Below are 26,752 nucleotides of genomic sequence, written 5' to 3' on the forward strand. Positions count from 1 at the left end.
TTGTAACTGTAATTCCTGCTTGATATTTTTTTATCTGTACTTTTGCTATGTTGGAGTTCAAACCTTCCTTTTTGAAAAAAAAGAAAGGGGGAAGTACTGTGGATATTGCTCTGTATACTGTGAATGTGTTGCTCTGATTGGTTGATTAATAAAATGCTGGCTGGCCAGTAGCCATGTAGGAAGTATAGGTGAGATAAACAGACAAGGAGAATTCTGGGAAAAGGAAGACTGAGTCAGGAGATGCTAGTCCACCGTCTAGGGAGCAGCATGTAATGACACACAGGTAAAGCTACAGAACACATGGAGACATATAGATTAATAGAAATGGGCTGAGTTTAAATGTAAGAGCTAGTCAGTAGTAAGCCTGAGCTAATGGCTGAGCAGTTTTAATTAATATAAGCCTGTGTGTGCGTGTGTGTGTGTGTGTGTGTGTGTGTGTGTGTGTGTGTGTGTGTGTGTGTGTGTTTACTTGGGTCTGAGCGACTGCAGACTGTAGGGCTGCAGGAGCTGGACAGGACAAGGAAAACTTTCGGCTACATCCTGGCCTCTCATCCTACATAAAAATCAACTTCAGACCAGGCACAGTGGGCGGGATTTTGATCCCAGCACTTGCAGGGCAGATGAAAGTGGATCTATGTGAGTTTGAGACCAGCCTGGTCTACATGACAAGTTGCAGCCCAGCCAGGACTACACAGTAAGACCCTTTAGGAAACTGCTTTTTCTCAGAGAAGAAGAAGGGCACCATTAATAATTAAGAAAGCTCTCTGGAGGGACCTTTGTGAAATAACCCATTTCTTATCTTTGCTGAACTTGAGGCAACAAAGTTCTAGAGTGAATTGAAGAACTGCAGACACACATTCAGTCCTCCTCCTAAGGAGCCTGTCGTTAGATACTGTGGCACAACAGGACCAACACAGGGGAACTTCAGGGGCTTTGGACACACAGAACACACAAGAAAACAATAAAAAAATACAGTGGCAATCAAAAGGACCCCATTTCATGGCCAGCTTCTTCTCTTTATTCAGAGTAGCATGGTCCAAGCATTTCCAAAGCACAGCCAAGTCTGTCTGCCGCCTGTCATTATCTTGTACAACCCTCCCAGAGGAAGAATTCATTGTTTGCCAAGAACTTCCCTTCGGGTGCAGTAGTAGGAGAAGGAGAACCAAATGATGAATGTTAAAGTCCCTGTGTGGTGGTGTTCATTTGTAATCCCAGCACTTGAGAAGGGAAGGCAGGAGGATCAGGGCTTACATGCTAGCCTGGGCTATATGAGATTCCATCTCAAAAAAGTGGGGAGGGGGGCATGGGGCTGTGAGATGGCTCCTCAGATAAAGGCACTAGCCTCCAAGAATTTGAATCTTACAACTCCCTCACGTTGTCCTCTGACGTCCACACATGTGTGTACACACACAAATAAATTTAAAATAGAATTTAAGAAAAAATTTTAAAAGCAGAAATCATATCCTCACTATTTAAAGATAAGAAACACTGGGCTACCATAGCACAAATACCTATGTATTTTTTTATCCAGTTTTGTTTAAATATGGTCCTGGAGGTTAAAGATGCTCCTTTTCTTCCCCTGTAAGCCATCCCAGCCTCCTACTGAGGATCCCACCGGTTTTCTGGGTAGAAGGGTATCACTCTCTCCCTTCTCTAGTGCGGACATCTTTCCCTCTGACAACTGACTACAGCTGCAGTCTTGTGAGGAAAAAAAATTCAAGTGGATGACAAATTCAGTGTGAAATGCAAACCCTGTGACTGTTGCCAGCTTACTGCTCTGGAAAATTCCTTTGGTGTCAATCTCATATTTCTAAGATTGAAACATACACAACTGTGGTGCAGAGCTCTGGTTACCATAACTTAGGCAACTTACGTTCTCAGTTCCTAGTGTCCTAACAGCAGAGCTGTGGTAACCAGAGGCAAGGGTACCTGAGCCATCAACAATGTGCTGTCAAGATTGGCTGGCACTAATGACAACATCAGATATCAGAAGGCCTAGGATAGATGGTATTATCAACTTAGTTGTCACCAGAAAAACAAAATACCCTATTATAAGAGATGTTGACCTACATATCAGTTATAAGGCAGACAGATTTATAGATTCTTCTTAAAAATATTAAAAAATTAACTTTACAAAGAAGAGAAATGTTTAATTTTAATCAACCTTATGGATCTCTGTGACACACTAATACAAAAATAGCTGGCAGTGGTGGTGCACCTCTTTAATCCCAGCCCTTGGGAGGCATAGGAAGGTAGATCTCTATGAGTTCAAGACTGGCCTGGTTTATAAAGCAAGTTCCAGGACAGCTAGGACTGTTACACAGAGAAACCCCGCCTAAATAGATAGATAGATAGATAGATAGATAGATAGATAGATAGATAGATAGATAGATAGATAAATAAATATTATGTCACACCCTGTTCTTTTTTAATTTAGCATGTGGCTTTCAGAAGCTAAATTATGTATGAGAAGCAATGTTCATGTGCACATGACATATCAGATTGGAATGGTCCAAATGTTAAAAGTTTTATGAGCAAAGTACAAATTCAGTGCAGTGAGATGAAGGAGAACACTCCACTAAATGTGCCATGGAGCCATTAACCCTTCATAGTATCACTGTTTCTCAGGAAATTAAAACATATCATTACCCACAATTTAAGATTACAAGCTACAGAAAGCATCTAATCTGAAAACACAACACTATCATCAAGCTGTAATGTTCATTCACTAGAGACCGCAGCAGGGTTTGTGGGTCGAAAGCTATGAGAAGCCATTCCAGTGATGTAAAAGGCCAGGGACCTTGAGGGAAAAAGACAAATGCATGCCAGGTAACGGGCAACAAGAGGTAGAGGGCCAGGCTTGCAGGATCTCTCTCCTGGCCTATTATAGTTATTGATTTAAAAGACTTTCTTCACTATACCTTAGTAAGCAAAAGATAGAGAAAATTTGCCTTCATGGTGCCTACTTAAAATAATTATCAGTCCATTAAGAAATATCAAAGGAAGGTTCTCCCACAAGGATGTTAAACAGCCCCACTCTGTGCCAATATTTTGTTAGATAGCCACTGGGAATAATTCATGTACAATTTTCTCAATCTATAATTTACCACTCATTATATGGATGATATTTTACTAGCTGATTCAAGTGTAGATACTTTAGAGAAAATGTTTGAAGACATAAGGAAAATTTTGCCTTACAGGGGATTACAAATTGCTTCTGAAAAAATACAAAGAGGAGATTCTATTAATTATTTAGGATATAAAATAGGTTTACAAAAATTCAACCCCAAAAGATACAAATCAGGAGAAATCAATTGCAGACTCTTAATGACTTTCAAAAATTGCTGGAAGACATTTCCTATCGATGGCCCACTCTTGGAGTAACAAATTAAGAACTGAGTAATTTGTTTCAAACTTTAAAAGGTGACAAGGACTGAAATAGTCCAAGAAAATTATCAACTGGCTGAGAGAGAATTTTCTTTGTTGGAAAAGAAATTATAGGATGTACATGTGGATTGTTTGGACCTGGAGCTCGATTGCATTCTAATTATTTTACCCTCTAAGCATTCCCCAACAGGGATTTTAATGTAGAGGGAAAATACTATCTTAGAGTGGATATTTTTACCATACAAACAGGGTAAAAATTAACATATGTGGAAAAGGTCTCTGAGTTGATTCTAAAAAGAAAATTAAGACTTCGACAGTTGGCAGGAATGGACCCAACAGAAACTGTAGTGCCTTTTTCTAATGCTGAAATTGCTTCTTTATGGGGAAGAAAATGAAGACTGCAAAGGGTTGCAGTAATATTTTTGGAGAGGTAAGTAACAATTATCCGAAAAGCAAGCAATTTCAGTTTATATTAAAAAAAAACTAATTGGATTTTTACCTCATATAGTAAAAGGTACCCCAATTTCTGGAGCCCCTACATTTTATACTGATGCAAATAAATCAGAAAAGGCAGGTTATGCATCAGAAAAAAATAAGTAAAGTGGCTCAAAGCTCTTATGATTCAGTTTAGAAATCAGAATTAAATGCTATTCTCATAATATTATTAGACTCTTCAGAACCTTTTAATATAATTACTGACTCAGTATGCACAAAGAGTTGCCTTACAAATTGAAACTGCTGAACTTACTCCTGATAAGTCAGAATTAACTTTGTTATTTATACAATTACAGGAAATAGTCAGGAATAGGAATCATCTCATATATAACACATACCAGATCCCATATGGGTCTGTTAGGTCCTTTAGCACAAGATAATGATGAAATTGATCAGTTATTAATAGGAAATGTGCTGGAGGCCTCAGAGTTTAATTTTTAAAAAAAATCATGTCAATAGCAAGGGTTTATAAAAGGAATTTTCCATCATTTGGCAACAAGCCAAGGAAATTACAAGAAAATATCCTACTTGTTCCTTATGTAACTAAACTCTACCTGCAGAAAGTAACCCAAAGGGTACTTAGAGAAATGAAATTTGGCAAATGGATGTATTTTATTTTGCAGAATTTAGAAAATTAAAATATGTACACCACACCACAGATACATGTTCAGGACTTCAATGAGCAACAGTTTTGAGTTCTGAAAAGGCTGATTCTATAATTACACATCTATTAGAAGCAGTGGCCATTATGGGTATACCTGTACAAATTACAACTGACAATGCTCCAGCATATCTGTCTAGTGAAATGAAACTTTTTAGAATATTATAACATATATCATATTACAGGTATAGCACACAACCCCACAGAACAAGCAGTTATAGAAGGGTCTAATCAAACTTTAAAAAAATGATTAATAAACAGAAGGGAATAACAAAGACCTCCCAGAGTAGATTACACAATGTTTTATTAACTCTAAATTTCTTAAATGGTAATGAAAAAGGAACAACAGCTACAAAGAGACATTAGATAAAGAAAAAAATGATGAATTAAATCAACCTATATATTTTAAAGATGTATTAAACTCAGAATGGAAACCAGGCTATATTTTATGTTAGGGGAAAGGTTCTGCTTTTGTTTCCACAGGAGAAGAGAAGCTATGGATACCATCAAGATCGATAAAGAAGAGATTTGAACAGGAAAGCCATCCTGATGAAGGGATAGCTAAGAGTTAAACTGGCCAAATGGTATGGTATATTTCCAACAGGATGAAATTTCCTAAGTCTTCCTAAATACTTGTTTTTGTTGTCCTTTACATCTATAAAAGGCAAATGGTCTTTTTATAGTCCCAATTTAATTAAAATTTAAAGCAGGCTTTAGGGTTGGAGCATGGCTCTGTCCTTCTCTAAACCCAAGCATGTTTCTTAAAGGAAAATCCAAAATGTCTGTCTCATGTCAGAAGAGCAACCTGATGTGGGACAAAAGAAAACCAAAATTTAGGGACTTTTCTATTGTCAATAATTTCATAATCCTTTGGCTTTAAGTATTTAAAAATTTCCATAGATGTAAATATTAGCTATAAATTATGACTATTCTGTATATGACATTTAAAATGTTTAAGTTGTCAGCAGTGAACCATAACCATTCGTAACAGTGACCTTTGACTTCTCTAATAGAAGATGGGGCCCCACAATGATGATTCTATAGGGATTGTGGTATTGCCATTCAAGGGAGAAGAACAACCCAAAGATCAGCATCAGACTGCCAAGACAACTCTAAAGTTGCTTGCTGAGAGGGTCCAGCCTCATAGGATACTTTAGCCAAGATTTCAGATAAGCTTTGCACTTTCCTATTACACAGAGGCTGGACAATAAATGTTGCAGTTGGTTTTCTCAGGATTGGCCAATATTTCAGTTTTTTTCAGGGTATTATCACCCCCAGACAACAGGAAGTAATTTTGGGGGCATAATACCCACATCCCTAAGAGGTGGGGAGAATGGTATTTGGTCATTTGGTGTTTCATGGGTGATTGCCTTCATTTTGGGGGGTTGTTTATTAATTATTACTTGTATTGGCAAGGGTGGAAATTATACAAATGATATTACATTAAGGGATCTCTTTGGAAAAAGAAAAAGAAGAGGGGGATATAGGAATGATAAGATAGAAGGGTAGATTATTTAGTCTACTTTAAATAATAGGGTAGATTATTGAATCTACTATAAATTAAGGGACAACTATTGATCTAAAATGTTTTGTGTTTGTAAGGACACAAATTTAAGGTAATTTTTGTTGCAACACAGTGTATGTGTGTTTCTGCTCTTGTTTGGGGGATTTTTGTATATTGATAAAAATTTATGATTATTTTTGTTACATCATGTTGTATATGTGTTTCTGTTTTTGTTTGAAGTATTGTGCCCATGCAGTTCATTTGGAAATGTAGGGTGAAGTTCTAGTTTTTAAAAGCCATTATTATAAATTATATAGGATAATCAGAAAATATAAATTAGTGGTTAGTCATTTATAACAATCAAAATTATAGATATGTTAGGTATGCTTTCCAGATCATATAGAGATATATTTTAGAAAGATGATCATCAAAGACCTACAGAATATGGCATTTAAAATGTTTTTGCTAACTTAGACAATGAGACACATCTGATCCTGGCAGCACCAATTTACTTCAGATATGATGGGCATCAGAGAAAGTCCTTATGGAGTTTGCTTTCAATGTGGCAAGGCTAGCCATTTCAGCAAGAAGCTGCTCTTGCCTGGACTGCTTGACAGTATGTTGTATAAACTGAACATACCTGACCCACAGGAAAGTGACCACTGAACTCTGCCAAAACAAGGTGGGATGGTCCTTCAGGGTTCCTGCTTCACAGAAGAAACTGCCAGACATTCTGCAGGACACAGAGGAAAGTGCCTGACAAACTTTGCCAACATAGGTGGCACAGTCTTCAAATTTCCTTCTTCACTGAAAAGTCTGACAGATATTCTGGGCCTGTAGGCTGAAGAGGGATGCCCCAATGTTGCCAAGGAACTTTGGGTGACTGTCCAGGCAGTCAGATGTCTCTGTCATTGCTAGAGTGTTTGGAAGTTGTTTGCCGTGCACTTTTTGTTTACTCAAATAATACTATCCCCTTCTGGGGTCTTTGATGGAGTTGAAGGCTAGATAGTTATAGTTGTAGTTTTCCTTAGATATGATAGAAAGTAAATTAGGTATAAAATTTTGGATTCACAAAGATAGACTAGATTATGGAGTATTTTCTTTAAATGTTTCAGACACAAATGAACTGGAATTCATTACATTGTGAATGTAATCTTTACTTGATAATTGTCCTTATTGTAAACAGTCTTACTATGTTAAAGTTGAAACCTTTCATTTTCATTTAGAAAAAAAAGGGGGGAAATGTCAGGGAATACGATTTTGAAAGTGTGTTACATTTTTTTTCCTACTGCTCTTATTAACAATTCAAAGATGTCTTTGATTAAATAAAATAAACCTTTGAGCAGGAGACTGAGTCAGCAAGTAACTGACAGGACATGGTAAGGAGGAGCCACATGTAGGAAGGGTTTTTTAAGTGGAGGCTGAGAGAAGGATGCTGGGCTTTTTTTTAAAAGATGCCAGCAAAGGGAGAAGGTTAGCTACCAGTTATTCAGTCTCTCCGAACAAGCAAAATTCCACCTAAATTGTTGAATCGTGTGTTCTTTAAATTTAGATAAGTTCCCTTAGTATCTTTGAAAGAGTTGGTGCCTGAGCAAACAAAATCCCCTCAGGCTGTGGCCCTTGTGGCCAAAGCCATTGCTTAAGTGGCAGCCATTGTAGATAACAAAAAACAGCTAACAACACTCTACCACATCCCAATCCCACTTTATTGACCCACCTGTAAACATCCTAACTTCATCAGGAAGTCCACTCCACGGCGTGGCTCTCAGCCCCACACCCAGCTGCAGCCATGCCCCAGGGGGAGCCCGGCCAACCCTGCCACCTTGCTCTAACAGAGCACCCCTGTTTTCTCAGTGTTTGCTGCACCTGTGGAGTTTGCCCACCCTAAGTTTGCCCAAAGCCCTCAGCTGGGAGATGCTCCTGAGGGGCCTGCCTAGTGTTCTCTCTCCACCCCCTGAATGTGGCTATTTTCTCTTTTGATATGCTTATGGATTTCCTTTTCATTTTCATTTTATGAGCATTTATTAAATGCACAAACTAAAGCGTTTTCATTCTGACATTTCACACTAGTGTGATGTACTCTGATCATCTTCAATTCCATATTATCACACTCTGCCCCCATCACACTATTCCCCTCCTCGGCCTCCAAACCCTCCTTCTAATGTCATATATGATCTCTATTGTTTTTCCTTGTTATTGTTATACACACACACACACACACACACACACACACACACACACACAGAAGCTGTTGAGTCCATTGAGTGTCACTTATCTGTATGTGTGTCTAGGGTTGACCATTTGGTACTGAATGACCATTTGGCTCTTCTCTAGGGAAAAATGATTCTGCTTTTTTCAGCAATCATTAATGGCCTGTAGATCTAACTACCCATGGTTAGTGAGGATGTCAAAGAACATACTAATGCCACTTTCCTAAACCAGCACAATGTCTAGCTGCATTCTAAACAAATCATCCTGATATGCACAGATAAGTGTTACTCTTGCCCCTCATCAAAGATGCTTCTTTTGTAGCAGATGGAGGCTATTACAGAAAGCCATAACAGGCTATGATACAGAGAACAGCTGAGTGTGCTTGTCCAGTACCAGAGCGACATCTGCAATGAAACCCACATCTAAGGCTCAGGGAAGATCATGGAAGGAGGGCCGGAAAGATCTTAAGAGCCAGAAGACCGGGGTGTCTGCTAAGTCTGTCTCTCTATAGGACAGGGGGGCTGCACACGTGTGGATCACAGGGGAGCTGCACATGTGTGTAGATCTTTACGCCTCCCCAGCTTAAGAATCACAGTTTATCATACACGCCCTTATGATCAGTCACGCTCCTAAATATGGGGAGGCATTCAACAAGCTCATGCTGACTAAAACTAAAGAAATTTAATGTCCAGACAACCACTATGGGGGAGGGTCTCCCAGTGTGAGTGAAGGTTGCTGGCCAAGCCTAGAAAAGTTTGCTGACATGGAATCTTAAGGAGAATTAGGAAAGGGGCTGCTTCACAGAGAAAAAAATGGTGTGTGTGTGGTGTGGGGGGGGGGGCGGGGAGTATTCGAGATTCTTGACCAGATAGGAAATTGGTTGGTAAGGCTAGGTCTCAGCCTAGGACATGAGTCTTCAGTAAGAGCTAGCTGGGGTGGGCTGGCAAGACATCTGCCATCATAGGCTTCCTGGTGATTTGCATCCTACATAGCTCATCACAGATACACTGAGCTATTTAAGGAATATGTGAATTAAATTTCTCAGCCTCAGAGTTTCCCGTTTTGTGAATGGAATAGATTACACTATCCATCAAAGCCATGCTGGACAGATAGAAGGAAATGTCATATTTCCTCAGGATCAGCACTGAGGTCTGTGTACTGATGCCTGTGGAAACTCTCTGGAAGGTAAGGGAAGGACAGTGAAAGAAGGGATGAGAAGAGGGTGGGTGGAGAGCTAGAGAGACAGGGGAGAGGAGGAAGGAGGTGTGGGGACTCCAGGAGTAGAAATGCTGTTCTCAGTAACTCAGACTCCAAACATCTGTGAGAACAGGCTTCACAAGAGAAAAAAAAGGAAGACAGATTCAAGCCAGAGCAAAAGGGTTAGCATTTCCTAATTAGAAGATTAGTGATAAATCAGGTTTACTCTAATTTAGTCACATAAACAGAGTTCATTAACAATATAAATGTAGCTACACTGCTTCAACTGTTCGTTTTTCATAACAAAAAGAACATACTCAGTGTTCACCTAGAATCTATGGGCTAGCTTCACTGTCCTCCGCCTAGACCCAAAACCCACAGTCCTTAACATCTTCCCTGATAGGTGAGTGTGTGTGTGTGTGTGTGTGTGTGTGTGTGTGTGTGTGTGTGTGTGTGTGTGTGTTGGGGGGGGGGTAATGGGTGTTCTGGGAGGAGGTCTTGTTTAGTGCATATGCCAAAGTGCATGTGTGTGGAGGCCAGGGAACGACATCAATGTCTCGTTTCTGTCATTCTCCATCTTATTCCTCTGGAACAGGATCTCTCATTGAACCCAGAGCCAGGCAGGCAACAACAGCCAGCAGTGTCCCTGTATCTGCCTCACAGTTCGAGGGTTACAGGTGCACATGACCACACCTGACTCCCAACCACATCCTTTTCTCCAAAATGAACTGGAAAAAAGGAAGTCCCCCCCATGTGTGTGCACATGTGCATGTATGTATTTTGTGTGTGCATGTGTTGTGTGAGTGTGTTGGTTTGTAAGCTCTAAAGCAGTGGTTCTCCACCTGTGTGTTGAACAACCCTTTCACAGGGGTCACATATCACATACCCTGCATATCAGATATTTACATTATGATTCATAACACTAGCAAAAGTATAGTTATGAAGTAGCAATGGAAATAATTTCATCGTTGGGATCACCACAACATCAGGAATTGTATTAAAGGGTTACAGCATTTGGAAGGCTGAGAACCACAGCTCTAAAGTAAAAAGTTACAGGCATATTTGAAAAAAATATATTTTGAGACAGAGTTTGAAAAGGCTGACCTTGATGTTGCCATACTGCCAAGGCTGGCCTTGAACTCCTAATCCTTCTTCTGCCTCCTAAGTGTTGTCATTAAAAGTGTGTGTCACTACAACTGGTTTTCTGTGCTCCTTGGAATAAAACCCAGCCAGTGCCTCACACAGGCTAAGCAAGCACTCCAGCTATGAGCTAGCCTCACGCTTACATGAGGACTGTAAAAACATTCGTGTGAACACTGTGGAAATACTCACTGCTTTCCGTTTGAGGATGTAGTCCAGCCTCCAGCGGTTGCCTTCCACCACTGGGCGCTTCAGGAAGATTTCCGGACTTAACCTGAAGTCACAAACCAAAAGGAAAGGGATTGAAACCAAGATGATGTTCTCTGTGCCACGGAGACCAGCCTTAGCCACATGCCACCAAGTCTGCTGCAGCAGATCTCTGCCCCAAGGCCATGAACAGCTTCAGAGAGGAAACTCTGTCCAATCAAACCAATTCAAAACCCACACCCCTAATCTCAACATTTGGGAGGTGGGTTAAATTCTGTGAAGGTGAAAGTTACCCCTGTGCTCGTCTCCCTTATAGTCCAGCCACAAGGTATCTAAGGATACCTCCAGAGTCACACTCTCCACAACCCCTTTGCTGGGGTCTAAAGGCAACTTAAGCCCAGTCTCCATCTGATGTAACTCCTCTGTAATGGGGTCTCCCCCCAAATGGGAGGCCTGGTGGAGCGGGATGAAGTGGAGGATTAATCCCACAGCCTTCTGTACTGGAACACAGGCCTCCAAGAGGTCCTCACATGAGTGAAAGCAGCAGGATGGGTAAGAGATAGGGTTGGAGGAAATCTCGTGCATGCCCTGTTTCAACCACCACAAACAGAAACAGCTTCAGTGGGCAGAAATAGCCGTGACTGCTGTGAAGTGCCCCGGACAGACAGGCCGGCTGCAGCGGGAGCTCACGGCAGCTGTGGTCACAGGCACAATATCAAGCCAGTCAAAGTTCCAGTAGAGGTAGGGGTCACAAAGCTCACCCCCAGATGAGGAGCAGCTGCTGGCTGCTGGGGAGAGTCCAGTTTCTGTAGGGGTGTGGTCCCTGGCATTAGCCAAGCTCCAGTGGGGAGCCCCACATCTCTACACACACAGAGACAGATAGACACTAATTAGACTCAGTGGATTAAAAACAGAGGCCATGAAGTTGAGGGGAGCCCCACATCTCTACACACACAGAGACAGATAGACACTAATTAGACTCAGTGGATTAAAAACAGAGGCCATGAAGTTGAGATACAATGAGGGGCTAAGATGAATTGGAGGGGGATATAGTAAAAATGCTTTGTGCACATGTATAAAATTCTCAAGAGCACATGCCTTTAGTCCCAGCACTCGGGAGGCAGAGCCAGGCAGATCTCTGTGATTTGGAGGCCAGCCTGGTCTACAGAGTGAGTTCCAGGACAGGCACCAAAGCTACAGAGAAATCCTGTCTCGAAAAAAAAAAAATAATTCTCAAGAGAAAATATACATTAGAAAATAAAACCTTCAAAGTCTATAAAAGAATAAAAAAAAAGTTTTCTGCCTAAAAATTAAAAGAAAGCTATTTTTAAAATTTGAAAACTAGTGTAATTCACATTAGCTGGAAAAAAAGGAAGAAAAATTAAAACCAGAACAAAACATGCAGAAATAAAGAAAATTCAATATCCATTCACAATCAAAACTCTTAACAAAGTACAAATAGAAAGCTCGCTCAGGGCTGGAGGGATGTCTCACAGCTCAGGGCAAGCACCCCCTGCTGCTGAAAAGTACCCAGTTCAGATCCCAGCACCCACGCTGGAGGACCCACGGTTGCCTGTTGCTCCGTCTCGATGCCCTTCTCCAGTCTATGTGGACACCCCCCTCCATACACACGTACACATATACACATAATGATTTTTAATAAAAAATGAACTTCCTCAATAAAGAGCACGTGTTAAATATGTGCCCCCATGTCATGTCCCTGTAAGAGTCTGAATTCTCTTAATGTTGAGTGGCAGGTAGCAATGCTTCCACGACCACTCAGCATCTTATGGTGACTCTACCCAATGCATTAAGACAAGAGTACAAAATATAAAGCACACTAATTTGAAATGCAGAGGTTAAATAATTTTCATTCACAGGTCATGTCATGTAAGGAGAAAAACCCCACAGAATTTACAAAAAGTTTGCCATCACTAATAAGTGAATTTAGCACTGTCACAAGATATAAAGCCAATGTACAAAAATCTGCCTTTTACAATGACCCTAAAAAACTGGAGTACAGGCTGGAGAGATGGCTCAGTGGTTCAGAGCACTGGCTGATGTTCCAGAGGACCCGGGTTCAATTCCCAGTACCCACAAGGCAGCTCACACCTGTTTGTAACTCCGGTTCTAGGGAATCTGACACCCTTACACAGACACACATGCAGGCAAAATACCAATGTACAAAAAATAAAAATAAATATTTTTTTAAAAATTGAAGTGCTTACTAAGGAATTTATCAAATTGTACATATAGGACTCCCGCCCCGCCCCCCAGGGGCTGGTGAGACGGCTCACTGCTTGCTGCTAAGCCTGACAACCTGAGTTCGATCCCAAGGACCTGTGTGCTGGAAGAGAACTGACTCTGCAATTCTCCTCCGTCCTCCACCTGGGTGCTGTGGCACACGCATACACACCATACACACCATACACACCATACACACCATACACACACATACACACACATACACACCATACACACCATACACACGCATACACACCATACACACCATACACACCATACACACGCATACACACCATACACACCATACACACGCATACACACCATACACACACATACACACACATACACAAGCACACACACCATACACACGCATACACACCATACACACCATACACACACATACACACCATACACACGCATACACACCATACACACCATACACACCATACACACACATACACACACATACACACCATACACACCATACACATGCATACACACCATACACACCATACACACGCATACACAAGCACACACATGTGCTTTTATAAAGAGCTCGATGCAGATCAGTACAAAACACTACTAAAAAAATGAAATGAACCATGCAATACTCATTAATTGAAAGGCGCAGTGAAGGGCAGAAAAGGAATTTGAAGCTTGTGTAATCAGTGCTAAGTTTACTGGCCATTTGTTCTGGAAATGGGATTAGCACAGAGAACTCTGGTTCCAGCTTGACAAGAAAGAACAGGGTTGCCTGCAGAGGCCGGGGCAGCAGCAGAGAGCCCACAGGCACAGAAGATTCCTGTTAGAGCAGAACTGATCCCAAGAGGGTGACCTAAGTCCCCAAGGGCTCCCTACATTGGCACTGTTTCAGGATCACATGTTAGGGCTGGGTGAGCCAAAACTCCCATTTCCAGAGAGTGTACTAACAAGGGAAGCTGTGAGGAATTAGAAAACAGCTGTGTGACAGTGGAGAGAGAAGAGCTCAGGAAAGCAGTCCCATGGAGCTGTTTATGGTCTCCTGGCTCATTCCCAGGCTGTCCCTGAGGGGATTTGACCACAGCAAAATTTATCTAAGGAGTTCCAGGTGCTGAACTAATAGACTGCGGCCATGCCCCAGATCGACCACCAGATGGCGCACATTACATAGCCCAGACAACAGCAGAGCAAAGGCTAAACTGGTATCAATACCCCACCCCTAGAGGATGGAGAGATGGCCTGGAAGTTAAGGGGATTGTTGCCCCTGCAAAGGACCCAGGTTCAGTTCCCAGCACTCACATGATAGTTCACAGCCATCCAAAACTCCAGTTCTAGGAAATCCGACACCCTCTTCTGCCCCAGCATACCATGCATATACATACATACACACATGCCGGCAAACACTCATACACACAAAATGAAATAAATAAATCTAAAAACAATTGTTAAGCACTCCAAATGCTGCTTGGAACTTTCTGTCTAATCCAAATGAGGCCATGGCCTGCTAAAGAAAACACTCTCTCTGGGAGGTGGTGGCGCATGCCTATAATCCCAGCATTCGGGAGACAGAGCCACGTGGATCTCTGTGAGTTCGAGCCTGGTCTACAGAGCGAGATCCAGGACAGGCTCCAAAACTACACAGAGACACCCTGTCTCAAAAAAGTAAAAAAAAAAAAAAAAAAAAGGCCGGCTGGTGGTGACCCACACCTTTAATCCCAGCACTCAGTAGGCAGAGACAGGAGAATCTCTGTGAGAACTGAGTTTGAGACCAGTCTGGTCTACAGAGTGAGTTCCAGGACAGCCAGGGCTACAAGGAAACCCTGTCTCAAAAAAAAAAATGGAAAAAAAAAAGAAAGAAAACACTGTCCACAGATTTAAATAAGATTCCAAGTCTTACACCAGCATGTCAAATTTTCTAGAATACAATTTAAAAAAAATACTGTGCACACAGCAACAACAAAACAAAGCAACTTGCATGAAATAAATAACAACAATAGGTACTGTGGATGCTGAGATTATCACTATTTACATCACATGTTCTTAAAAATTGTATTTATTTGTTTGTGTGTGTGTTCTTGCATGCATGTGTGCACATGCGCCCGTCCAGTGCACATTTGGAGATCAGAGGACTGAATCTTGGGTCACCAGGCATGGTGGTGGCAAGTGCCTTTACCCACTGAGTCATCTTACTGGACTGATTATCTAGTTTAATCCCTTATCAGATATTATTAAAAATGCAACTATACATAAAGATGAACAGAAGAGGAAAATCCTCAGGGAAACAGAAGATATTGAGAATCATAAAATTCTAAAATAAAAAGACAATCACCACAAAAATAGAAAAAACAAAAACACCAAACTTTGCTTCATAAGCTCAATGCCAGGATGAAGGTTAAGAAGGTAGCTGCCCAGAAATCATCAAGCACTGGGGCTGGGGAGTCGGCTCAGTAGGGACAAGCACAGGCCACCAAGCCCAATGACTGAGTTGGTGGCCTGGGACCCACATGGTGAAGAGAGAGGACTGTCTGCTGCACGTTATCCTCTGACCTCTACGTGTGGTGGCTGTGGCACACGCATGTACATACACAAACCTACACATGCACACAAAATAAGTAAAAAATGTAAATTTAGAAAAAAGGAAATTATTCGATATAACAACCAAGAGGGAAAATATTGAAAACTATGAAACTAGCCTAGGAAAATGTAAGATGATGTGGAGGGAAGCCTGAGTATGGAAGCTTAGAAGAAGACATTTTTATATCTGGAGAAGCAAGCTTCAGATTTCCATAGAACTGAAGAGAAGCAGAAAATGGGTTCACATTTCTACCACTCTCCCCTGTCCCCCAATCTAGGACTAAAACACTAAATCAGGAAGCTGTTTTCAAGCTTCGCATACGAAGAACACCTGGAAGAAGGAAGAAGGAGACAAAAGCAGAATTTCAGAGCCAGGCATGGCTCCAGTCAGCAATCCCAGCACTCAGGATGCTGAGGCAGGACTGCGTGAGTTAAAGGCCAGCCTGGGCCATACCGTGAATTCCAGTCAACCCAGGTTTCAAAGCACGGCCGTGTCTCTCAAAGAGGGTAGAGTGGATTTAGAAATTCACTTCAGTTCCTATGAGGGTATCAGAGTCCAGGCCATTTCCATCTCCATCTCAGCCACGCTGGCATCTGTGATGGGCTGCAGTGTTCTAAGATGACGGTGCTGGAACTGAAGTCTAGACCACACATACAAAGCCCACACCAACTCCACAGATCCAAGTCCCCCAAAACTAAGGAGCTTTAGACATGAGATTTCCAGTGACTGGTAAAGTGAGCATCATGACTCCCGTGGCGGTTTTCACCACAGGTGAAAGGTTAAGATCTGATGGAATGCCAAGAGCGGCCCAGGCCCTTTCGGCAGCAGGAGCAAGAGCAGCTGTCTGAGTGTCGGAGAGGAAGTGCAGGAGCTGTTCCCTGATCGAGTGAAGGGGCAGTAAGGGATGGGAAGACGACAGCTAAACGAGGATGGACTTGCCATCTCCACAGCCATGCTTGCACAGGAGCATACCAACACAAACATTTGCATGTCTGCTTCCAAAACCGTTCAAGCTGAATACTTTCAGAAGACACTTGCAGTAGTTAACGCTGATTGTCAACTTAGCAGAATCTAGAATCACCTAGGAAACAAAACTCTGGGCAGTTCGGTGAAGGAGTTTTTAGATTGGGTTAACTGGATGGGAAGACGCTGTCCTAAATACAGGACAGCATCATCTGCGGGTTGGCATCCCAGACGGAATAAAGAGGAGAATGTGTGAGGGACACGGGGTCATCTCCTCTGCTTCATGACCACGCATACAAAGTGACAGTGCCCTCACGTGCCTCTCACCAGGCCCACCTACCACAGCATGACGGACTGTGCTCTCAAACTGCGAGCCAAGACAAGCCCTTCTTCATGTTATTTCTGTCACAGCAATTAGAAAAGCAGCCAACATAACATTTGAAGGACAGTTTTGGAAACGTCTTTTGCTGGAGTCTGCTACTTAGCTGTTGAGACTTAGTCGAGCCATCATGGCTACTGTTGGTTTCCATAGTGTGGAATTCTCCAACAGCACATTTCTAAACAGAGATGCTTCCGGACAACATTCTCGTGGACAGATACTAACCACCAGTCTGTGATAAAAATCTCTTCTGTTGCACCTTCCATGGCATTTGCGATATCTTCAAAGTAGCCTTTGGCGTTCACATACCTGGAAGACAAAGGTTTTGTTCCTTCGTTTCTTTCTTTTTTTTTTTTTTTTTTAAATAAAACAAGACCAAAAAAAAAAAAAAAAAAGTAAAGTAAAGTAAACACATCCTAGGCTAAGGCAAAGCGTAGAGGGCTCTACCTAGTCTACATACTGCCATTTTCCTTTGAGTAACTGGAGACAAGATTGACAACATGATCTTGCCTCCATCTATTACCTAGGAAAGGCAGTTAGGAGATAGACTCAGCCTTCTTTGTTTAGACTACAGCATGTCAATCACTCTCATGAGCCTTCTTGTTATACAGGTTTTTCAGCTGAGCCTAAAAGCAGACCAACTCAAATCCATGGGTGGAAAACATAAATGATTTAAATAAACTTCCATTGTACTTTTAAGAGATACATAAAGTTAGAGTTTGTTTTTCTTTTTAGAACTGGGTCTCAGGTAGCTTAGACTGGCCTCTGATTACGGGGCCAAACATGACCTTAAAATAATGATCCTCTGGCTTCCAATTCCCAGTTGCTGGGATTACAAACCAGTGCCACCATGCCTGATTTTATGGGGTACTGGGGATCTAACCAGGGATTCATGCATTCTAAATAAACACTGTAACTTCGCTATGTACCCAGTCCTGAAGTTGATTTTAGAAATCAGAGTTCTATCTAGGTACAGTGAAGCAGGCTTGCAATCATGTGTTGGGGGTGAGGCAGGAGGATCAGGAGTTCAAGGTCATTTTTGGCTACATTGCAAGTTCAAGGTCCGACTGGACTTCACAAGATCCTATCTCACAAAACAAATGAAACTTCAAAATCTAAAGGAAGGTAAGCTCACCATTAAAGAGTCTCAAAAAACCAAACTTGAAAGACTGACCTGCGATCATACCTTTAAGTAAGATCCATCACTGAGTAAAAAACCCACTGGTTTAGTTTTGAGACTGATTCCAGGTAAATTTAAACCATTATAATAGTAGATGAACACCTGTGAGCAAAAATACCTCACCATTTAGCTAAAGTGTTCTCGTGGACGGCCGCGTAGGAACCGAAGCGGTGGTCTTTGAGAAAGTCAGCGCCGTGCTTCTGAATGAACTCTTCTATGGCTCCTCCCCACCACCGAGCATGCCGGTAGCTGTTACATTTCAAAATCAGTGTCCTTTAAAGAAAAGCAAAAGCAGGTGCTGGGGGTTTACTCTGAGTTCTAGCTCTTAAAACAAATTTCAAGATTAAACAAGCGACAGCAAACATGAATTGACATTTTTAGTTCATGGACATTTGAAAAAGCAAGCTTCTAAACACCTTGGTAGAATTCCTCAGGACACTCACTGGGTCAGAACTTCCTTGTCAGGCTCCCCACTCACTCAAGCAGGCAGACACACAGGAAGGCGTTTGATGTAGACCTTGAACTGCTTGGGAGATGAGGAGGGATGTGGAGAAGGTACAGAGTGAGGTCACACTTCTGCCGGAGTTCCTCCAGCCCAGGTCGCTTTACACTGACTCCTCTGGCTTCGGCTGTCCTTAGGGGATGTCTCTTTCCTTGGAATCCAGCAAAGCTCTACAAAGCAGCATCCCTTACCCCTCTCATCCTAGTGGGCTGGGACAAGGGCACTAGAGCCAGTCCCACCCAGTGAGAGCAGCTCTGAGAACAGAGTGGTATGAAAAAACCCACCCTCCCTCCCTCCCTCCCTCCCTCCCTCCCTCCTGCTGAGTGTGCTGTGAGCAGCCTTCTTGTGGCTAGAAGGGGACTGGTCTGAGGATGAGGCAGATTCCAGAGCTAAGGAAACCTAGGAAATGTGTCTTAATGGTGTAATTTATCTTGAGAACTAATCGCCCAACATGGCTAATTAATTTGCCCTGGAATAAGCCAGTTTACATTAGGCTTTTCTATCACTTGAGCAAGCCACCTCAACTTGTTACAGAATTAAAAATACTGAGAATAAATTCTAGTGGATTACAGGAAGAAAAAAACAAAACTTTATCCCAAGTGTCAGAGTGAATGGCTATTACCAAGAGTGAAGACAGGTTACCTAGCGCTGAAGGTCAAAGGTCAAGGTGCAGGCACTGGCTGCCCTACGCCATGCTGAGAAACAGGACCCAGTGAGAAGGCAGAGCAAGCTCTGCTTTGGTTTGATTATGGGGGTGGGGGGGTACACAACAGTTCTCATGGAAAGCAAGGAAGGGGCCCTATGCACAGATTCTGCAGTTAATTATTTATAAAGAGCACAGGTGTCCAAACAGCCCCTCAATACTTCACAGGCGGCGCTGGCCTTAGAGAGCTACCGTCCAGTGAAGGGCTGGTAGGGTGTGGGGACAGGGAGGTGAGAGGGGCTGGGGAGGGAGAGAAGCATCCCCAACAGGTGTAGCAATGGATCATGCCGGACAGAAGAGAGGGCTCAGAAGTCGCCTGGGGTCAAGCTCCCCTGGGGCAGAGCTGTTCTGGGAAGATGGTTGTGTGGGAGAGAGGAGTCTCAGCCCAGTGGGGGAGGAGGGGAAGAGACTGAGAGCCAGGCAGATGCTCAGCAGACAAAAGCATGCAGGACAAGCCTGGTGACCTGAATTCCATCCCTGGGACCCATGTAAAGAGAGAACCAACTTCACAACGTTTCCCTGTGACTTCCACATGTGTGATGTGGCACACGTGCACCCCTATTCACACATACACCACACACATGTATATAATAATCATAAAAAAATACTTTTTAAAAATAGGAGGGCCAGTGGGATGGCTCAGTGGGTAGACACACCTGCCAATCAAGCTTCGTGACAAGCTTGAGTTCGATCCCCCAGACCCACATAGTGGAAGGAAAGGACTGACTCAAACATACACACAAATAAATGGATGAATAAAAAATAGAAGGAGCAAGAGGGAGGAGGCAAAAAAATAAACATGTGAGAGGGATTACAAAGAGAACTGCCAACCCAGAACCAAAGGCTGCAGTAGGGGCGTTTACAAACGAAACAGAGATCAGTAGCCCTAAGTAAAAGGCGAAGCTGGTCTTGTTGGCTGGAATGACAAGGAGACAGGAGAAGCCTGGATTTTGACAGATCTACTTGGTGTGGCCAGTGGAGATAAGGAGGCATTTCATAACAATCCTGAAAGTTACCTTCTGAGAGAGAAGGAGGAAGCTCCATGTTGTTTTCGCCCACCTCACCCCACACACATGCACATACACAACCATGCATGCAGGCACACACAGCTGCACACACGTATTAAAGAGAGAGATACATGCCTATTGTAACTGTGCAAAGAGGAATGATGACTATTTATATGGATGAGAGTGATCACACACACACACACACACACACACACACACACACACACACACACACACACACACACAACTTTTTCATGGTATTACATCTGCCAGAAAGAAATCTACAGCAGCACATAATGTATTTGCTAATAAAATATATAAAAATGTACATTTCGTATCTTCTTAAGATATCTTTCTCAAAATCTGTACACAGACAAAATTTTGCAGATCAAATCACTCTAAAGATGTTCATTAACAAAATATATTAATTTTTAAATATATAAAACTGTATTACTTTAAAAATGCAAACTACCAATTGATTCATTCAACAAATTGGTAGATGGGTTGCCAAACTTTGTTCTCTAGCTCCAAGGCATCCAATGTCCCCTTTTAACCTTTGCAAGCACTTGTATTAATTCATATGCACCTACCACACACACACACACACACACACACACACACACACACACACACTCATGCACTCGTAAGTTCTATTACTTCTGATTGAGGAGCTCCAAGCAACAATTACAAACATTTAAATCTAGTTTACTCCTTTTTCATGGTAAGAGAAAATTTTGGCCTTGAATAGACAGGGGAAGAAATAAGTTTTAAACATTAGAAATTTCTACCTTGAAAGATTATCGATTCGAAGTCCGTATTTGGTTTCTGTGTCTTTCCTTCCCACTTTTATTCTGAATTCTTTATCTACAAGGAGGACGAAGGCTATGGCCCCACTGTCTGGTTTCATATACAGCAGGAAGGAGTCTTTCACTATTAACCACCTGGAAGGAGACAACAGGGGCTTCAGGGCTGCAGCAAGAGAATGAACTGTTACTCAAGTCTTGATGTCATGTCTCACCTGGGGCATTTGTGCCTTTTCAAGACCGCCATGGAACAAGAACTACCGCCGTGGCTCAAAGGCACAATGCTCGCTCGCCTAGCACGCACAGGGTCTGATTCCCAGGAGGGAGGGTAATTACTCCAAAACAAGCCTTTCCGTTGTGCTTGTGTGTGGACACCAAGCAATTAAAAAGAATTCATTCATTCATTCTTGGAAGAATGTCCCTGATGTCAACAGGAAGCACTGAAGAGCCCCTTACTGAAGAATGGAGTGGTATTTGCTCACATAAACCATCATAAAGGCAACTGAGTCTAGAAAATTTAATAGCTACATCCAATACTCCACATATTCTGCTGTTCATTTCAAAGTATTTCTGGCTGAAGGATCATTAATGAATGATGTTCAACAGTGCACAAGTAGCTCTCAGAGGCACTTCGTTCAATCCAGCGCTCAAGAGCTTCCTAATGGAGGAGCGGGCGGCAGTGGGCGGCAGTGTAAACATCTCTCCAACGGAAAGCATGCAGATATCTGTTCCCAGGGGAGCTGGCGAGCGAGCCTCCTGGAGGGAGAAGCCAGGACCCTCTTTGGATAAATGGGTAGGTGCTAGAGGGGAGGAGGACTGGGCGGTGCAGGAGGAGCACCTCGGCCCCGCTGCAAAGGGTCCGATCGAGGGTAGGAAGGATCCCAACCAGTGCAGCAGGGCCAAGGTTGTCCTGCAGAGTGGAGAGGAAGCAGATACCGAAGCGAAGGAACACTTCGAGTTCGGGGACAAGTGTGTGTTCAATGACAGCAGGACGTGAGCTAAGGCCACAGTGAGGGGCTGAAAGCTAAAGATCACACGCCCTCCCCCTCACACTCCTCCCTCCAAAAACTAAGTAAATAAATGTAAAATAAATCTAGAACAGTTCTTTACTAAAACTACTGGCCATGGCGTACTTCAGTGGGCTTTATGAGTACAGACAATGTAGACAAATCTCCGTTGACTTCTATATAGTCTTGCTGTATTCATTTGGGTTCTCGTATAGGCTGCCTCTTTCCCAACTGGCACAAGGAGATGGGGCAGGTTCCCTATTGTGTAGAATGTTAGTTGAAGATGTGTTACATTTGTTTATGCTGTGGAATATTTGTTTAATGATGCAAAGATGTGCTGCATTCTTTTATGTTGCATTTGTTTAACTCTGTGAAGCTGTGTTACTTTGCCTGTCTAAAACACCGGATGGTCTAATAAAGAGAGAATAGGTGGGCTGGCAGCCAGGGAGAATAGAGAAGAGGAAGGAGCAAGAACAGGAGAAGCAGAAGGAGGGAGGACACGGGGCCAGCCACCAGCTACACAGCCAGCCACAGAGTAAGAAGTAAAAGGTGCCTAGAACAGAGAAAGGGAGAGGCCCAGAGACAAAAGGTGGACAGAATCATGTAAGAAAAACAGGCTAGAAGCAAGCCAAGCACAGGCTGGGCACTCATAAGTAAGAATAAGTCTCCATGTGATTGTTTGGGAGCTGGGTGGTGGGCCCCCAAAGAGTATGAGTACAAACAAGCGACTACAGCCTACAGTAAAGGAAGTACTGGTGCACGATACAGGAACTAAAGGAAAATGATCAAGGTCAGAGCAAGCCTGCGGCTATCCACTAGGGTGATGCACCTGGGGGCACGGCACACAAAGGGAACTGAGCCTCCTAGGCTTTCATGGAAAAAAGAACTGAGGCCCCAGCAGTGTGTGGTGGCTGATGCCTACAATCTCAACACATGGGCGGACAAAGCTGGAGGACTGTTGTAAGTTCCAGTCCAATTCCAGTGCTGGAATTAAAGGCAAGCACCACCATGACCAGCCAAAAGTGTAAAAACTGAGAACTAAGCACTGTGAATGAATGTCGCCTTTAGAAGTAACTCCTGATGCTTCTAAACACCAGCCAAGCTGTATGGAAGACTCCCACACTGTCCTCTGAAGGCTGCCATCTGTCTATCATGTCTGATACCTGAAATTCTTCAGCTGTGACTCAGGACATGCAACTATGGAGGTGAGGCTGGAGAATCTACCCACACATTTACCAAATTTAAAATGACAGAATTTCCTGCCAGGAAGAATCACGGCTTTTCGACTGAAACATGATTCCTTCCAAAGTTTACATGGGTAACAAAATCTTCCCGTCCTGTCTGCTGTCAGTGCTCCTCCAGGGCAGTGAACTCAGAACTGGATCCTCGGGGCCTTTGACTGGGCTCCTGGGGCCACAGTCGATGCTGCGACCCCAGACCCCTCGTCATCACAGTGCCTGGGTCTTCCCACATCACCCCCAACACCACTTAAATCCACGCCATTTCTACCTCCCCATTTACATATGATCTCATTTTCCCCAGAGCTCCGTGAGCCCAAGGGCTTGCTTCTACAGTGTCTAGCAGCCTCAGTAGGAATTCATCCATGGACTCATTTTAAATGTTGAGTTCTCCTGCTGTGTGTGCCTTTGTGTCCAATGTACGATGCTGGGATCACGTGGGCTGTTTCACTTTGGTAGGTGACAGCACACCCACAGTCACATTGTCCAAGTGTCAGCTGATTCCTTCAATCATTAGTTACTGGCAAGTCTGAGTCATCCCAACAAGGTGGTGCTGACCACCGATGACTCCACTAATTCTTCTAGTCTAGTCTGCTCACACGCTGCAGAACTCTGGCAGCCCAGAGTCTCTAAGAAGAAAAAAAATCACTGGGGTTCAAAGCTTAAGTGTAGAAAGCTGTGTCTGGCTCACAGCAGATGACATGGGGAAAAGAGGAGGAGTGGCCAGTAGAGCCATAGGAGGCTGGGAAAACCACCTCCAGGAGAGGAGGAGAAGAGATGCGCTGACGGCCGCCAAGCCCTGCAAGTTCATCCTCTCCCTGCGTGCGTGGCTAGGTTACCCATGATCCTCTGGAGCTCCCTTCCCTGTTCTTTCTACCTGTCTTCCTCCGCTGCTGCTTCCTCACATCTCTCTAACAAACTCCCTTGTACCCTGACGCCCTTAGCTCGGCCTCTGCCTGAGGTTCTGTACAGCTGAGGGTAAGAAGACAGCTCGAATGGGAGTTTCTGGCTTTCCTACACCATTGCTTACATTCTAAGGAGCTGCAAGGTCACATGTGAGAGCCGGGTGTGGTGGTAAACATCTGTAATGCCCCACTTGGGAAATGGAGGAGCAAGTACCAGGTGTTGTGTGGTATTTGTACATTGTGTGAGGATGTACTGTTAGGATTGGTGTAATAAAAAGCTAGGCAGGAGGTGTGGGCGGGACTTCTGGGCAGAGAGAGAACCCTGGGAAGAAGAATGGCAGCCCAATGCGGAAGAAGCAGGATGGGCGGTATGGAGATAAGAAACAAACCACGTGTCAGAACTGAAAATATGGGTTAATTCAAGTTATAAGAACTAGTTAGGAACAAGCCTAAACTAAAGCTGAGATTAATAATTAATTATAAGTCTCTTTGTTGTTATTTGTGACCTGGCGGTCCCAATAAGAAAGTACTGTTACAATCAGGAGTTCAAGGTTCACCTAGACACCTAATGGTTGAGCCCAGACTGGGCTACACCTCAAAACAAAACCAGCAAAGCCAGTAGTATATAAACACCCAAATGCTCAGTTTATTCAATCAAATACACAAAACTCCCAACTCCTACCTTTTTGACCATCGGTAGCAGGCTCTTCCCTGGCCACAGCAATTCAACCCTGGTATCCTGTGTCCCCCGGATCTTTTCATGATCATCCCCTCCCTGAAGGAGACATCACATTAAGCCATCAAGTTCACATTTACAGTTCACACTTGCCTTGCTCAGCCTCACAGCCAGGGACTATATAAACCACCTCTCACATAACTCCCCGCCCCCTTCCTTCACCCTCCACTTGCTTACAGCTCCCTTTATGAGCCTGGGCACATCAGCAGAGGCCCTGACAGGCACCTCGGCCAAATGTAGCCCTTATGGCATTTGTAGGCCATGATTCTGTCAGATACAACGTAGGATCTATACACGATGGCTCCTGGATCTCAAGGCTAAATCCTCCCTGCGGCCACTGTGGCTGCAGCTGAGATGGGATTTGGGGGCTCCCCAGAGTCTAGCACATTCCACATGGCTTCACATGCAGTTGTATCAATAGGGCCATATGAAAAAGGAGACCAAAGCTACTGGCTATGCATGTGGTGATACTTTTATCTGGGCATACTAGCATGTGCCTATCATCCCAGCATTTGGGTGGTAGAGGCAGGAGAATCAGCAGTTCAAAATCATCCTCAGCTACATAAAAGAGTTCTAGGCAAGCCTGGGCAACATGAGACCCTGTCTCAAAAAAAAAAAAAAAAAAAAAAGAAAGAAAGAAAGAAACCCAAAGAACAACAAAAAAAAATCTTTATTTTGAAAGATGTACAATAACAATAACTTAAAAAAATAATTTTGATAGCTACTAGGATTGCACTTAACTAAAATGAAAAGTGTAAGCTCTGGGGCTGGAGCGATGGCTCACGGGTAAGAACACCCATTACTCTTGTGGAGGATTCAGCACCCACATCACTCGGCTCACAGCCACCTGTGAGTCCAGCTCCAGACACCCTCTTCTGAACTCTGCAGAGGCACCTGCACTTAGTGCATCTACCCACACACTAACATACATGTACATGTAATTAAAACTAATAAAAAATAATCATTGAAAAGGGTAAACCCTTTATATGAGCAAACCCTAATATTGAGAAGGAAAAGTAGCCACTGAGTAAACTCCCTATCTATTTATACAGCATGTGTTACAAAGTATTACTTTTAAATACTTATTAAAAGGAGTTGTAACACAGCACTCAAGAGGCAGAGGCAGGCAGATCTCTGTGAGTTCGAGGCCAGCCTGGTCTACAGAAAGAGATCCAGGACAGGCACCAAAAACTACACGAAGAAACCCTGTCTCAAAAGGAGTTGTAACAGCTTGCTTAAGTGACGGGAGAGGCGTCTTGCGCATTAGATCCCTCACCGCTGTGAGGATACTTTGTGTACTGACCGTTCCCACTGGTGGCTTACAAGGGGCAGTGTCAGCACACCAGCAAGATGAGAGAGCTGCCACCCTTGCTTCCTGCAGGGGGCACTCTGTGTCATATGCGCATCTCACGCTAGTCTGGCGGGAGAAGCCCCAGGAAGACCTAGCTGCCCCATCCTCCTCCAGCTGTGGTATCAGGCATGCATACCCACCAGCTTCTTTATACTTCCCTGTAAAGACCCAGCCCTGGAACTTACAGGCCCTTTGGTCCCAAATCATGGATGAAAGACAGCTGGCTTACATCAAGGAACTCTGTCTAAAAAAAAAAGAAAAAAGAAACCACAAAAAACCATTTAGTAAACAAAATAAATCAGAAGGAAAGAAAACACGAGGGAGGGAGACGGAAGGGAGGAACAGAGGACACGATGGGCTGTGTGAGCCACGTATGAG

At 43.3% G+C, this 26,752-nt stretch overlaps 1 protein-coding gene across 5 annotated transcripts in view; it reads right to left on the reverse strand.

The window, feature by feature from the left end:
- Pld1 (phospholipase D1) overlaps positions 1-26,752 on the reverse strand; it is a 211,329-nt gene that overhangs the window by 84,475 nt on the left and 100,102 nt on the right. For all 5 annotated transcript variants that reach the window (XM_076573953.1, XM_076573954.1, XM_076573952.1 and 2 more), the window contains 6 exons: positions 26,560-26,618; positions 24,970-25,062; positions 21,123-21,275; positions 18,246-18,395; positions 17,168-17,251; positions 10,788-10,869 (listed from right to left, as the gene is read on the reverse strand). In XM_076573953.1, the coding sequence (XP_076430068.1) occupies positions 10,788-10,869; positions 17,168-17,251; positions 18,246-18,395; positions 21,123-21,275; positions 24,970-25,062; positions 26,560-26,618 (621 nt within the window). The remainder of the gene's footprint in view (positions 1-10,787; positions 10,870-17,167; positions 17,252-18,245; positions 18,396-21,122; positions 21,276-24,969; positions 25,063-26,559; positions 26,619-26,752) is intronic.

Source organism: Peromyscus maniculatus, chromosome 6 (assembly GCF_049852395.1).
Source record: "Peromyscus maniculatus bairdii isolate BWxNUB_F1_BW_parent chromosome 6, HU_Pman_BW_mat_3.1, whole genome shotgun sequence".
NCBI classification, from domain to species: domain Eukaryota; kingdom Metazoa; phylum Chordata; class Mammalia; order Rodentia; family Cricetidae; genus Peromyscus; species Peromyscus maniculatus.